A 16,297-nucleotide genomic window follows, 5' to 3' on the forward strand; every position below is an offset into this window, starting at 1 on the left:
TATTGCAAAAATATGAAAAAAAAGATTTTCTATACATGCTTGTCAGTAATAATAATATTATTAGTATTTTTGTAAATATATGTATGCGTATATGTAGTTCATTGTTGGATTTATGTGTAGATGCAGTATGTGAATTTATGAACTTGTGATAGGTCTGTTACCTTGATGTAGTATCATGTAAAAAGGGTAGACAGTATAAGCTTTGGCTTCAGTCTACACCTTTTGGTCTTTGTTCCTATATGTATATTTCTTTTTTGCTTATTGATTGTTAAGAACAAACAAACTAAACAAAAAATTTATTATTTACAAAAAAAAATAGTAAACAATTTTCTTCATAACACTGTGATATAGAGAAGATTTACATTAATTATAATGAATCATTAACAATTAAGATAATGAATTTTTCCTCCACTTCGTGCTCTGTCGAGGCCCAAATTGTGAACATGCATGATTACCAAGTAACAGCTTTTAAAACTGTCAACTTAGGACAGATTGCTCCTCACTGTAACAAATTTCTGTAAAATCTACAGTAAAAAATTACAGCATTTTCCAGTTTTTTTTTATTTTACAGTGTTTAACTCTATACAGCAATGCATTATGGGTAAAACGGAGTGCATTATGGGTAAAAAATACAGTAATTTGCTGTATAATTAGCTGTAAAATATAAAATTTTAAAAAGTAAATTTTACAGCAACTATGTTTTTGCACTTATTTATGTGGATTACAGGTAAATACTGTAAAGATTGTTAGATTTTGGCGGATATCTCTATAGGAGATAAAGCTAATAGCAGACCCTGTATTGTCACCGGAGCAAGGACAAGAGTAATATTTTAGTGCAAGGGCAGCCTGCATCATCTTCACATTACATTTCTCCGATAAATAGGCAACATTAGAGCTAACATTCATTTATGCACTCGGCTGCGGAACGAGGGTTGATTTTACAACAAGGGCGGTATGGTGGGTGACTGGTTAGCATGTCCGCCTCCCAGTGTTGAGAACTTGAGATTGAGTCCGGGTTTTGGCCTTCCTGGGTGGAGTTTGCATGTTCTCCCCGTGCCTGCGTGGGTTTTCTCCGGGTACTCCGGTTTCCTCTCACAATACAAAGACATGCATACCCGATTAATTGAGTACTCTAAATTGTCCCTAGGTGTGATTGTAGCGGTAAAGAAAATGGATCGATGATTTTACAACGACATACTGTATTTGTGTATTTACAGGAATTACGTAGAATACAATAAATGGTTGTAAACTAGATTAAATACAGTTACATACTGTCAGTAACTGTAATTTATATACAGTAACATTTCCTGTAAATTCTACAGTCAATTCGTTACAGTGCTGTTTAGGTTCTGAACATAGACATGGAATTCGGCTGCTGTTCAGTGCAGGGGCAGATACTGTATTTTCTGGTGGCTTAGAGGGTCTCTAACCATCACAAAAACTTACAGTATGTGCCGTATAGAAAGCTATTCTGGTAGCAATTTTCCAAAAAAGCGCTGTAATTTATAAAGAATATGCAATTGCTTGATTGACTGATATTGGTGTGCCTGATAAATAAAAAAGTAAAAATCAGAGTGGCCTTTGCATCCTTAAATTTTTCTGTACGTAACCCTCAGAGGAAAAAGTTTGGACATCCCTGGTTTTAATGGATATGTTAACTTAAGTTTATACTTCTATGGAAATTAACAAAGTTTAATTGATCCTTAAAATGTTGTTTAAGGTTTTATAATGACTCTCTCTCTCTCTCTCTCTCTCTCCCTCTCTCCCCCCCCCCCCCCTCTCTCTCTCTCTCTCTCTCTCTCTCTCTCTCTCTCTCTCTCTCTCTCATATATATATATATATATATATATATATTCTTTTTTTTCAAATACCTATTGAAAGTTCAAGGTATTGTTGTCATTGTTGGCCTGGCTTCTGCTTATAATTATGATGATAAAGATAGCAGTTTCTTAAGGGTTTTAAAATGAGCACATACGTCTTTAAAAGTGCCCTGGAAAGTAAGTGCGACTTGTGTGTTTAATGTCTCTCCAGGGCTGCGCAGTAGTTACTCGTGCAGCGTCTGCAGCGTGGTCCTCAACTCCATCGAACAGTACCATGCACACCTCCAGGGCTCCAAACATCAGAACAAGTGAGTACCAACAGCTCATCGTAGCGTGTGAGGACAAACGACCTACGAGGCATTTGATCTGAATAAGAGGAGGTGTGTGTGTGTGTGTGTGTTGGCATCTTGGCTGGTGAAGTGAGGCGAAGTCAAATCTCATTTCTGGCCTACAGAGAATCAAGCAATGTTTTGACAGCAGTGTGATAAACATGCAACAATGGAAAACGTTTACACAATTAATAGCTTGCAAACTTGCTTTCAATGTTTCGTTATTGTATATGGGAAATAATTATTTATCACAAAATCTGGTGTTTCTATAAAGTGTACATAAAAACTTAATATTGTCATATTTATCTAATTTTCCTAGCCTGTCAACATCAAGTAATGAATAATAAAATGGGTTTGTGGTTGTGTCTTTCCCAAAATGTATCCACTAGCCGAAATACTGGGATGGAACAGTTAGACATCATGCATTTACCATGAGATAGCTACCAGCATGGTTCCAGGCTGTCTATGCCAGTGTGAATTTCTGCATGTAGACTTCTCTGCACAGTATTTAATGCTGGGTCTTTTTTTTAACCCCCTAAATTGTTTAAAACTTTCTTGATTTCATATCATTTAGATTGCAGTAGATTGCAATAATTGGATTATTAATTTATCTCATATGCTGACTACTTCATTAGTGGATGACCTGCTACGCCTGCAAAACGCTTGCATGCAGTGAAGCTCAAAATTATATTTCAATCTTCGAATTCATCAGGCCAATCATAGGATTTCATAATAGACTGCAGGACTGTGCTTGTATTCACCCTGCTGTGAGTATTTTAAAGAGCTTCATTGAACAAAACAAGGCAAAGAGATAGAGAGAGGAAAAAAACTGCTAAGATCCATCTGTGGCTTGGTAGTCAAATACTGGCCAGGATCGAAACACCATTAATATTCCAACGTGCTACAATAGGAACAAAAAAGTCAATGTTGTACACAATAAATATGTGCTTAAATGTAGTCTGCTGAGGTTTTGAGACGGCAACTTAATCGTATCCACAACCTAACTCATTCACTCCCAGCCATTTGCACTGAAGCAACCCCCTTCGCTCCCGGCTGTTTTACTGAATTTTCACTGCAAAGGACTGTAGAAATTTTCAGAAAAAAATATAATAATATAAGAAAATTATTTCTTCAAATAAGCAAAATTATCTGCCAACAGAACAAGAACGTTTTACTTAAATTTACCTGTAGAATTTTGAAAAAAAACAAAAAACAAGTAATGTTGACTTTTTTCAAGCTGTTTTCAACTATTTTCTTAAATTACATGAGTATTTTTTGCATGCTTGGAGGTAACAGGTCCCATTTTCTTTGTCATGACCAAGCTAGGAATTGAAGGAAAAATGAGCTTAGTAAATAAAACAAAATGAACCATATTGCACTTGTCTGTTTTCATACTTGTATTTTTTTTCCATTTAACTTATTACTAGATTATGCAAAATCTTAAACTAACAACACTTATGAAACCCAATTTCAGGGCCTTTAATGTTGGTTAGTTGTCATCTTAAAATGTGGGAAATGCTTGTTTTAATCTTCACAGTACTTAAAACTGGCTGTTAACACTCAATGCCAAGACTGCTTGATCAAATAAGATAATTAAGTAATAAGTATCTTAAAATAAGCACAATGATCTTGCCTGACAATTTCATTATAAGTAAAAAATAACTTGTCAAATCAAAATAAGCAAATTTTGGTTACATTTAAGAAATTATTACTTAAGATTTTAGTTTTTGCAGTGTTGACTGATTTTGCAAGGCCCACAGAATATTCTGTTATATTGCTATAAAAACATGGACCCTATCAAAAGAAAGATTATAGTATTTTCTTTTATTAGGAAAAAAAGTATACTCTTATCTGTTTCCATTTTGCAGCAATTTGCATTGGAATATAGCTAAGTTTCATCATTATTCAAAAACCTGTTGAAAACACTGGGAAAAAGAGCTTGTTGCAACATGGCCCTGGCTGATCTCTTATACTCTATACATCTGCTGGCCATTTTTTGTAATAACTACCATTGCTTTAAGCGCACTCTTCATGTTAGAAGCTGTATCAAAGCCTTCTGTATGCTCTAGCATAAAAAAAAAACCATAAGAAATGTATAAATACGTTTTGGGGAGTGCAGGACAAAGCATTAAAAAACATATTCATACGTTTTTGGGTTTGAATGAGTTAAGTTGAGTTGTATCATTTATGGTCAAAACCGGCACATTGTAAATCAACCACTAATGTTAAACATTTAGACAACCACACATAAAGCATTCAACCTTTTTATCACAAGTGACAAGCACATGGCAGCTAAACAGTCACTGGCTAGCTCCTAGCACAATAAGCTAACATAGCGATCTATATCAGCATAGAACTCAACCGCACAAACATCCAGCCATCCATTTTGCATCACACCTGTGCTCATTAGTCTTCCAGATAGACCTGCCGCTACGTGCTTCGTCAAGAACAGATCTTAATTCAAAAAACTTGCCATGGATAGCATAAGCTTCTAAAAAAAAATGGCTTGCCAGGTGGCAATTTTGCAACGTTGCTCCAATGTCAATTGGCGAGCTACATGCTTACAAAAACTGCAAAGTCAAATAATGCTGGCCTCACATCTGTGCGGATGATAGAAAAGGGAAACATATAGTGAGTATTGTGACACCATGTACTTGCCATACTTCTATATTGTACAACTTTTGGAGCAATCGAATTTTGAGGTACCATTGTTCTTGGACTGCAACTACAGTAAATACACAGTGGGCAAAAATAATGCTGTGTATACCCAAGGGTAAGCTGGCAAGTTTGAGTGCTGATCTCTCACATTGTAATGTTTGACATTTCTGCACATATGTTATAATTCAAGTCAGCAGCTCATAAATCTAACTTTTGTTACTTTTCCTCTGGTAAAGTGGAGAAGGATGCCGAGACACTGAAAGAGTTGTTTATGGGAGAGCTTCATAAACAGACAGTACATTCTGCGGACAAACTCAGACAGATGGCCAGGGAGATGTGGCGCAGCACAAAGATGGTGTCGGAGGCAAACGAGCAGAGGGATTGCAAAAGAGACAGAAGAACATGAGGAGGTGTGCTAATACATTTTTTAAAGGTTCAAAGAGTAGAGGCATCTAATACAAAAAGTTTCAGGCTTGCTGAGAGCTGCAGGGCTCAAATGTGGTAAAGACATCAGGGAGAGATGGTCCTCAGGCGGATTTACAGCACTATGGTATATAACCGGTTTAGAGGAAGCGGTGGTCTCCAGGCAAATTCTAAGGAAGTGGGTTTATCTGGGAATTGTGGCATTAGACTGGGATCCAAGTTTTGTGTGAGATATAAAGAAGACTATGACCGTGTGTTCTACCCTGATTTTGACTTTGTAACACAATTACATTTTGAATAAACCACGTGCAGACAACAGGGAATTACGAATGCAATATTTTGAGCAGATCTGCGATTGGCTGGCAACCAGTTCAGGGTGTACCCCGCCTACTGCCCGAAGCCAGCTGGGATAGGCTCCAGTGCCCCCCGCGACCCTTGTGAGGACAAGCGGATAAGAAAATGGATGGATGGATGGATGGATTCACAATAGAAGTATTTTCTGGGGCGGTTCTAGGGTCAGCAGTGTGTGCTGACAGTTTTGGCACCAGGGCACATCCAATAATTGTTTGTTTGTTTGTTTATCATATGAAGGAATTAGGACGGTCACAAACACAAAATAGGAGTTTCAATGATAATCAAAATCCAGGCTAGGGTTGCCACTTTGGATTTGTGAAAAAAAGGGACACCTGACCAAGCTCGGGCACTTAACAGTCAAGCCTGAAATTATTCATACCCCCGACAAATTTTGAATATGTAGACATTTTAGCATGACAAAATCCCAAAACACATAGCAAACGTGGTTAAGAAATGATTCGCGGACGATTAACGTTTTGCAGTGGCCCAGACAGTCCAGACTTGAAGTCAGTTGAAAATCTGTGGAGGGAACTAAATATCAGGGTGATGACAAGAAGAGATCATTGCTAAAGATGAATGGGCAAAAATATCAGCCAAGTCAAGCAAAAAGCTGATCAGCAAATATAGGATGTGTTTTATTTGCTGTAATAGCCAATAAAGATTTTTCTATTGATTTTTGAGGAGAAATGTATGAATAATTTTGGACGTGCCACTTTTTGTTCAAATATATATAAAATCTGAGAGAGAGAGAGAGAGAGAGAGAGAGAGAGAGAGAGAGAGAGAGAGAGAGAGAGAGAGGGAGACTGTAATGCAATGTACACTGTAAATTACAAATACTCTAAAAAACAATAAAATACAAACACGACGTGGCAATGTGTAACTATTGTAAGAAACCGTCACCCACAATTACGTACGTACGGTTCTATAAAAAGCCACCAAGTGTCAATATACATACCTTCTTGTTTTTTCGTTTTTTGTTCAAATTGATGTAGAAATGTCTGAAAATCCCGCTGCTCTTCTCTGCACTCTTTCGTCGTGACTCACTGACTTCCCTGGATCCCGTGAGAGGAGGACTGAAATTACTGTAATGACAGTACTTTTTCTGTTAAAGCACAAGGGCTTAACTTTCAGACACCATTGGAATTTTTCAGATAGTACAAACAGTGCCAGAGTTACGGTAATCCAAAGGGCACCAACGGAAATTTTCTGCTGGCGGCATGCTCGGTAACAAAGCGTTCCACAGTAGCGAAGGGGACATTTTTAGAATACAGAATTAAGGAAATCAAATTAGCTTTTGGGAATCTTCCTAAAAAAAACGGAAAAATTGTGTCCTGTCCCTGGGAGGTTGTTTTTTTCCCCAGGACAGCTGGTAAAAGAGAGAGAACAATTCTGGGGGAAACAGGACGGGTGGCAACTCTAATCCAGGCTAGTTAGTAGCATGTTGACTACTATGCATTAGCAATTAGCATGTCACAGTGTGCTTCTCTCATTGAATTTCAAAGTAGACAGTGGTATTGTCTGATTATTTTTAGCATTTCCTAGCTATAAAAAAATAAGAGTCTACTAACTCCTACCAAACAGCATAAACAGTAACCTACAGTTAAATGCTGAAAAATTTAGGCCTGGTAATGATAATGTGTTTATATTGAATGGGAGAAGTTAAGAATTTTTCCACATTTAAAGTATGCCCGTATCCCACTGAGGAGGGAACATTTGCAAAGGTAGCAAATGTTGATTTCACATCAAGGTTCATCAGAGTTCTTTCAAGGTCTCACTCTTCAACTGTTCTTGAAAGTTCTCTGAACTGTTGGTGAATGTTTAGAGAATGTTTAGTGAATGTTGCTACCTTAAAGGGCAAGTCAATCCTTTTTTTTTTTCACAATATGTTTTATGCAGCCCCACTAGTCTAAATATGGTATTCTGGTTAATATTGCAGCAAAATCCAGCATTTAAAAAAAAAATCAATATTAGAAGGCGGTCATTTTGCCACTTAATGTTGAGTGAAAATGACATCCCAGTTGCTCAGGTCTCACATAACAACCAATCACAGCTCAGCTTCAGAAAACAGGTGAGCCCTGAGCAACATTGATGTAATTTTCAGTCAACAGCAAGTGGCAAAATGGCTGCATTTTACTTCATAACTCTTATTCCACAAATGTAATGTTAATCATAATGTCATGTTTAGACTAGTGAGAGGTCACATGTAACATATTATTGTCAAGAAATGTTTAAGGTTGACTTCCACTTTAAGCGAACCTTAACGAGAAATCAACATGTTATTTAAAAAAGGACATAGAGTAAATACTATCTTAAGAGCTCTAAAAATATATATTTATTTTTTGATATAAAAAAAGAGAAAGAGAGAGAGAGAGCAATGATGACGACATGTCGAATCGGTAAAATTACCAAATGAACAATACTTCGCTCTCTGTCCAAAAAGAAAATAAAAGAGCTCTAACATTTTGGGTGTGCTTGTATTAATTTTATGAGTGCTTCAGCACCCCCAAAAGAGGCCTAGACACGTTTAGGATATTTCTAGTAAGCCGACTCCAGAAATAAAGCTAATTTGAGTGTCAAATTATGAAAGCATTGCTTTGATGACCATCTTTGTGGAAACGTTTTACCTTGCTACACTTCTTAACAAGTCGAGACAATAATAAATGACTCATACTTCATAATAAAGATCCATAAATCAGATGTGGCTTAAAAATATTTATTGGAAAAACAAATGTGGTTTTCACCAGACAGCAATGTGGCCAAAAACAGATACTGCACTGTGGCAATGTTTGATCAAATTTGATTAAACTATATTTGGAAATTCCCTGCCCCCCAGTTCACTGCAGTGCATTCTGGGTAAGTCCTTGAAAGTGAGTCTGCTGCAAACTTACAGTGTGCATGAAGTGTGAAAAAGTCCATGGGAGAGAGCCCCTGGAAGCACAATCCATTTTAAAGTGCAGACGTATCGTAAAGGCACGCTGGGTTGGCTTAGTTGCGCGAGTGTTACAGGAAATAGGTCTAAACCAACATTTATCCTCTGGGGATCAGAACAAGACCAAGGGGTTCTACCTCATCAACTTCACTTGCTCTGCTCTCTTCCAGTAAACTCAGGTGTTACTCAATTTGTGCGCTTGACTCCGTGTTAAACCACTTTTGTCTAAATCACGCTAGTGTGCACACTCTCCAGTTATAAGCGAGTAAGTGTGCAGTTTGTCATCTTTGCGGCACAGTCAAAATTGGGGCATGATATGATAGCATGTAAAGCCCCTGTCATCTTGTATTGTGCAGCACATTGAGCCGAGTGTCACTTTTTCTGCTGACGTGAATGGAAATACACTCAATGTGCATGCTAGACAGGCTGGAATGGAATCTGAGCAGAAAAATAAGGTGACATGAGGTTCCACAGGCGATGATTCGTGTGTCGCCTTAGTGTTGGCCCACATGACATGAACACAAACATCAAAACAACTCAATATCATTTGGTAAACGTTTATTATTTTGGGCCACACAGTCACGTTTTAGATTATGTCCACATGAAAGAAATGCATTTGCAGGCTTTTAAACACATTCCAAAGCAACGGGAGGCCTTTTATTAAATTGTCTTGATTTTGCTATGGAAAATTAACCATCACTTCAATCGATGATTTTTCAATTCAATGAGTATCTCTCAGAATGTTTTGATGTATTGAGTTGAATAATGCTGCCCAGAAAAGCTGTGTTGATCAGCGTCCCATAGCTGATGTCGACACACTGAACTAGTAAAGATCAAATCAACAGTGCGTCTGCAGCCAAGTATTGCACTGTATTTAGCCTCAATTGCTTCAAGACGCAATCAATCAACAAACCAGTTCACACAATTGATGGATTATTATGCCCAGTCCTATTAGAACCCCTAAATGCATGGACATGTTAGTCAATTAGACGTCTGAAGAAAGCAATTTCCCCAAACTATATTTTTGAACTGATTGTGAAGGAGAGTAGTTTTTCCGTATCATACCCAATTTCCTCAAGTTGTGGCTGTCCTAATAGACACCCTGCCCCCAATTAAACACTGGATATGTCATCCACATGTCCTTAAATAGATGGTTCCCTTCTTGTTGTAACTGTACACTGTTTTCACATACAGACATGAAATAAGTCCAAGAATGACCCCCCTTGGCTCAAGGTATTAAAGAGGATTCTGCGGTGAACGAGTAGCCCAACGGCTGTTTGTAGTTTTCTCAATAGTGCGTATGCGTCCCCCCCCCCCCCCACCCTACCACCTGCTGTTTACGCAGGAAACGTAGCGTCAATAAACAAACCATTGAGCTGCATTGACGCTGGTGTCATTATACAACTTTACATGTTAAGCAAGCTTAATAAAGTATAATTATTCCTCAAAAAGTAAACTGACGTTACCTGCCCAGCAGAAACTTAATGACCAAAGCATCCGTCTTAAGACCTCTCAGCGCACACCATCGCTGAAAATACTTGCCCAAAATGACTTTTGTTTGGATTCGCTCTTTCAGTCCTTGTCCGTTCAGCAACCTCACACCCAGTCTTTCTTTTACGACTTAGTGGTCCTGTATCCTTCTCTGGCATTGTTGGCGCTGGTAAACACTGTTACGTAGAGGCCTACGCAAGCTACATACTCGGGGCACACACGCAAGAAATGTGGTTGACAAGCCAAGAGCCAATCATTCATTATACAGCATTATACATTCGTTATTGAATAGCTAAAATCTCAAATTCCCCGCCACAGCCACAGTTTATGAATATATATATATATATTTTTGTTAATCATAAGTACAAGTCGTTTACAGGTTGATAAAGCGATTTTTAAGTGAATCAGACAACTTAATTTGTAGTAAAGTTATCTCTAAGGTAGGCTAATGCAACAGTTTGTCTCTAGTATCATTTAAACATGCTGACTGTGACCTCATACAAATGAGATAACAGGGATGGAATTAGTATTCTTTTTTTTTTTTTTTGCATATATCAAAAATGCAAATGTGGGAAAAAGGTCAGAATGTATTGGAATATTGTCACCCCCCTAAATGAATGGCCTAAGTCATTTTTTCAGTTTTTCCAGAAAACACGAAAAACTAAATCAAATACTCATTGTATGTATTACAAATTTTATTTTTGTGGTAGAATTTAATGATCACTCAAGAGAGTGAAGATATATAAGTTTCCCGTGCGTATTCTTTTAGGAGTGTTCGTCCAGGGGAAATGAAAGCACAGCTGACAGCAGCAAGACCTTAATGCTCGTTGAAGAAACAAGCATGAAAACTGTGTTCTTCAACCTCTATTCATGGCTCTACATGTGTTGGACATTTGGGATGTGTCATCGGTAAAGCCACAACAGATTTTGCTCCGCTACGAAGCAGCTGCATGTGTTTATGTGCCAGCATTCTTTATCTGTCCCACACATCTGTTTTGCTCACCGTCAGCTGCAGGTCATTTGAAACACTCCATTTTCCCTGCACACTGTCGCAGCAGACTGCTCACTGTAATTGGAGCTGTTTTTGAAGATAACAGCAGAGATATAACGAGATCTATTTGGCAGGCCATTTTCTCACTGCACAATGTGTTGCAATGATGCCAGGGTACTTACCTGAATGTACTACAGAAGCACCGGTAGGCAGCTGCATGCATGGTCAACTTCCACTAGAAAATAAAAAATTATAAATCCACCTGGAATATTTTTTTTTGTAGGTAGATTAGAGAATATGAAATGAGCCAATATGTAATGATGCAATACAATACAATTAAGAGATGCTACACTCCAAAATTGAAAGCTACTTCTTGGGTACTGATTAATGCAACGGTGAGATATTAACTTCTGAATGTCCTGAAATTATTTGCTGGTAAAAAAAGAAAAAAGGATACATTTCACTGGTGGTCTAGTTCTGGAACAGGCCCGCGGGGTACTTATGAGGTTCTTGTGGACTACCATGGGGACCATATTGGTGGAACTTGTTATCAGGGTCTGATTCAGTCAGATTACAATGATTCACTTACACTCCCGCACAATACTGTGATATAACAGGATTCATAATATGTTTCACTCCAATTACAATATATTGGATTTGACAAAATATTGGAAAACAAAGTACAACATTGCAAAAAATATTGGGTGCTGCTCTCATTAGCACTGTACAAAAACCTTGATGTTAGTGTTGTGTTTTCTATGCTTATACTTTTTTTTTAAACACATATTAACTAATTATTTAAAAAAAACTTTACTATCATATGAACAAATCATAATACTGGCCAATGGTGGTTATTAGAATAACTGAGCTGCTTGTTGTGATACTATGTTTACATGCAGTGAATATTCAGTCAAAATTCCTGCATATGTGGTCATTGTACTCAATTGAAATACGCCGTTCAAAAGCGCGAAACATGGACAATGTCATTATGCTAATGGTCGCTATTTCCATTTTTAACTTTCTCCTCGCTCCAAATCTGTGTTTCTTTGCTGCATCGTCAGGTTTGTTTACCTGTGCTCGAGTATTTCCGGTGGGTTACACGGCAGAAGCATGGATTTAAATACACGTGTATACGCACTGTGGCATTTTTGCCATAGAGACAGAAAGTAACATGAAAACGCAGCAGAGAAATTGCTGTGCTCGAGTGAGGTTCATTTAGTGAGTGGAACGGCGCCGTGCATACAAGTCATTCCTGTACTCCAAAGACCAAGATTCCTTGTGGAAAGAGCATGCACAACGGCAAACTCATGTCCCGTTCAGTCAAGGTATTCCGAATGAGCTAATATTCCGAATGCGTTAAATGAACAAATATTCCAGTTACAAATGGGGTTTTTAAAAACCCAAATAAGAGCACATTCAAGTTTTTGCGCATGTTTACATAACCTTTAAAAAGTTGAATATTACCAATATTCAGGTTTTAAAAGGGATTATTGGCTGCATGAAAACTGTACTTTACAGCAGCAGGTAATATTCACAACCGTATCCACTTTTCTTCCTTTCTTGATTAATTCAAAATGTGGTCCAAAGTTCCTGCTCCCTCTTCTAAGAAGTTGCAATGTTACCAAATCTTGTTTTTCTCCTATATCTTTAGTAAAATACATAACAAATAATCTTTGCTCCCTTGCGAAAGCCTCTGGCATAAACACCAACTGCCGGTATGCCGATGATCTGTGTTAGCACCTTTATAAAGTAAGCCTGACTATTGGCTAGCTGAACTCACAATTGCAAAAAGGTGCACTATTTTGCAATTCATTACAATCATTCCTCCTTAGGCGTTACATACTGAGGTATGAAGGCCAATCAAAAAGTATTGAAGATGATTTATAACAGCCAAAATAATACTAATCAATCACGTTTGCATCCCTCACAAGGAATAAATAACGTATGCTGGGTGCTTATATGATTCTGACCTTTGGCCTGACATTAACTGTAAGTGTTGTCTACAGTTTATTTGCGGCAATGTGCAATGTTGATGCTGACGTGAACGGAAGGCCCTGAGGGTGTGCTGGTGAGGTCGAGGACAATCCTTTTAGCCTGCTCACCCTGCTAATTATTTGGCATCAGTGTCACAGAGGGCACGTACACAAACTGCTAAACCAGCTAATGTACATTTATCAGGAGGTGGTGGTAAAAATCAGGGAGGGGGCAACAGAGAGCACGAGAGATTACAGTGCTAAGTAGGAAGCGATTGACCAGTTAATGGGCAGGCTTGCATACATGCATTTGGAATTGGATCTGTTGTTGTCGGTTAGCCTCTCCCGCTATCGCATCTGCCATGCACACACATTCTTCTTTTGTTATCTTAGTGGGGGCATAAATTACTTACCTTAGTAAACACTTTTACTATTATTTCTGAATATCAAAGCCTAATAAAAATAATACAAACAAATTCATTTTGAGCTGATCTGATTTGACTATGGCTATTTAAAAAGGACATACATATACAAACAAAAAGGTTGCTAGAGTTTACAATTCCGCCCCACTGTTATGTAACAATAGGTAGAATTTACAAAATAACTGCCAGCTGCACTCATAATTTGTCAGGTAACTTTGCCATTGTTTAGCATATGTTTATGGCAGTCCTCAAATAAGGTGTAAAAATGCTCAATCGCATAATGATATCCTAGCCCAAAGAACATTCTATGCCAATAGTAAGAAGAAAGCACACCTTAATCGTGATTCACAGTACTGTAGCCTACTCCCATAACCACTGATGCTGTACCTGGCACACATGGAAACACAAATGAGAGGTGCCAAGGTGACCTTCACTTATCTCTATTGCTTTCATGTTCTCATCTTCATATAGCTCGCCGCCCACATGTGTGGTTCAGGGACAGATTATGGGCTTAAAACCTTCATTTAAGATGGACCCACACCGACCGCACGCCTTTTGTGTGCCATCACCTCGCTGCAGTGTACTTTACATTCATTTTGTTAACTCTGCCTGTCCTCTGTCCTTTCATTGTTCCTCATGATTCAGACATCGCACTGTTTTGTAGGAAATACAGGACTTTAGTGGTACCTTGGTTGTAAGGTCACAGTTGACGTAGGAGGTAACAAGGGAACAAAATGATAACGAAAACTGTTTTTGTCTGTGAAAAAGGACATATTTAATAAAGCTTAAAATAAAATGAAATCTGCAAATTGCCAACCGTAACTTCTTCAATTAAAGAAAGATTTTAGGTTTTAGGAAATAAGCAGACAACGTGCAACAGCCCTAGTTTGAGCAGGTTGAATGATTATACTATAAAACACCAATGGCTCATCTATAGAGCCACAGAGAGGTTGTTTAATGCAGCTGAAGTTGATTTATTTTTTGTTGAAACATTAGCCAAGATGACCACTAGCCAGAAGCTTGTTTACACAGTAGACATGTGACCAGAGTGCAAGGCAGTTATTATTTCTGTTGTTTACCTATTAGGTTCCATGGAGTAGCCACCTCTGTACCATACCGAGTGAGCCATACTGAAAAAGATTCATTTGAATACATAGCATTACACCCCTAGCAATTATTACTGTAATGTAATTATTACTGTATGCCAAGTATTCATACGCCACATTGTCTGCTTTTACCTTTGCTCGAAGAGGTAAACAAAGACGTGAGCAGAGTGTTTGCCTCCGTACGTATGGAATAAAATGTCCCACATCCATCCACCCGTATCGCGGACCTTGCAAAAACAACACCACTCCATCGCGTCCTAATTGGAAGGTTTGGACACATGCTTTATAGAAGCTGGCAGCACCGATACTGCTCATGGTGGTTAGACCAGTGGCCCCTACACCTTGTCTGTTATGTCAGGATTCATTTAGCACTTCAGACTCAAGTCCGAGGGTGAGATTCTTGTTGCTTGTATTGCTCTGAGGGACAATCAGGCATCATGGCTGCTTATTGCTCTTCCTGTTTTGTTCCTGTGCAGTTATAGACATAAAAAGATGTGAAATTTGCATCCAGCACAACCACAATGCCAAACTCATTCTGAGCACTGAAGTTAGAATTTCGTTTCACAGTTGAACTCAGGCCGCCACCAAGTGTGCCCCGAAAATGAACCCACTTCCAAAGTCTCTTCCATCTCTTCCTCATACTGAATTGATACAAACGTGAACCACCCCTATGTTTTTTTCTGCTACTTTCATGGTACAGCATATCATTAAATATTCCTTTCCACGCTTGTGTGGAGCCTCATTTCTCATGTTCTGACTATTTATTCAACTTTCTATCGTCACTGTTTTATCTACTTCCGAAAGAGATGTATATTAGGTCACACAGTGTCAAAAGAACCTAGCCACTTTTAAATACTAACTTAAAAAGCTGACTTTACGTATCAGCCCATTCAATAGAAGCACAACCAAAGAAAATATCCTTCCATTTTCTTAACCGCTTGTCCTCACAAAGGCCGCGGGGGGCACTGGAGCCTATCCCAGCTGGCTTCGGGAAGTAGGCGGGGTACACCCTGAACTGGTTGCCAGCCAATCGCAGGGCACACACAGACAAACAACCATTCATACTCACAATCACACCTATGGACAATTTGGAGTGATCAATTAACCTGTCATGCATGTCTTTGGAATGTGGGAGGAAACCGGAGTACCCGGAGAAAACCCACGCAAGCACGGGGAGAACATGCAAACTCCACCCAGGAAGGCCGAAGCCCGGACTCGATCTCACGTCCTCTGCACTGGGAGGCGGACAGTCAGCCACCGTGCCGCTCTTCAAAAATAATATTTGAAATTCCATATCATCATTTTAACATTTGAAGCATTTACATGTGTAAATTGCATTTTTCAAGAGCAATACAAAGAAACTGGGGAAGAACAAGACAAATGCATGTGATAAATGCAGATTGAGTATAACCCAGCAGCCCAAAGTTTAAAGCAAACATGGTGAAGCCGCATTTAGCTGTTATGCTGAAAGCAAACGGAATGTGCAAGTGTAAATACATTCCTTCCATACCTTTGATTTACATTTGATTAAAGTTTTTTGCACAATTTTTAAAATCGATTTCACAGATTAGTCTTTTAGTAATTTCAGAATCCTACTTTTCTTTTTTTTTCTTTTAAATAATGTGTTCAATGTCAATTATTTTTATTTTCTATTTCTGAATGTCATTACGTGCTTTGTTTTTAAATGCTTTTAGGTGCGTCCTTGCTTGTGTGAAAGCACACCGAGTTGCCTTGTGTATGAACTGTGCTATATCAATAAAGCTGCCTTGCCTTGCCTAAAGGAGACTATAATGCAAACAAA

At 38.4% G+C, this 16,297-nt stretch overlaps 1 protein-coding gene across 3 annotated transcripts in view; it reads left to right on the top strand.

Moving 5' to 3' along the window:
* The window catches only part of LOC147164103 (zinc finger matrin-type protein 4), an 86,255-nt gene that overhangs the window by 65,690 nt on the left and 4,268 nt on the right, over positions 1-16,297 (top strand). For all 3 annotated transcript variants that reach the window (XM_086093837.1, XM_086093839.1, XM_086093838.1), the window contains exon 6: positions 2,032-2,128. In XM_086093837.1, the coding sequence (XP_085949963.1) occupies positions 2,032-2,128 (97 nt within the window). The remainder of the gene's footprint in view (positions 1-2,031; positions 2,129-16,297) is intronic.

Source organism: Leptonotus elevatus, chromosome 13 (assembly GCF_054856555.1).
Source record: "Leptonotus elevatus isolate MCC_2025b chromosome 13, RoL_Lele_1.0, whole genome shotgun sequence".
Classification (NCBI taxonomy): Eukaryota; Metazoa; Chordata; class Actinopteri; order Syngnathiformes; family Syngnathidae; genus Leptonotus; species Leptonotus elevatus.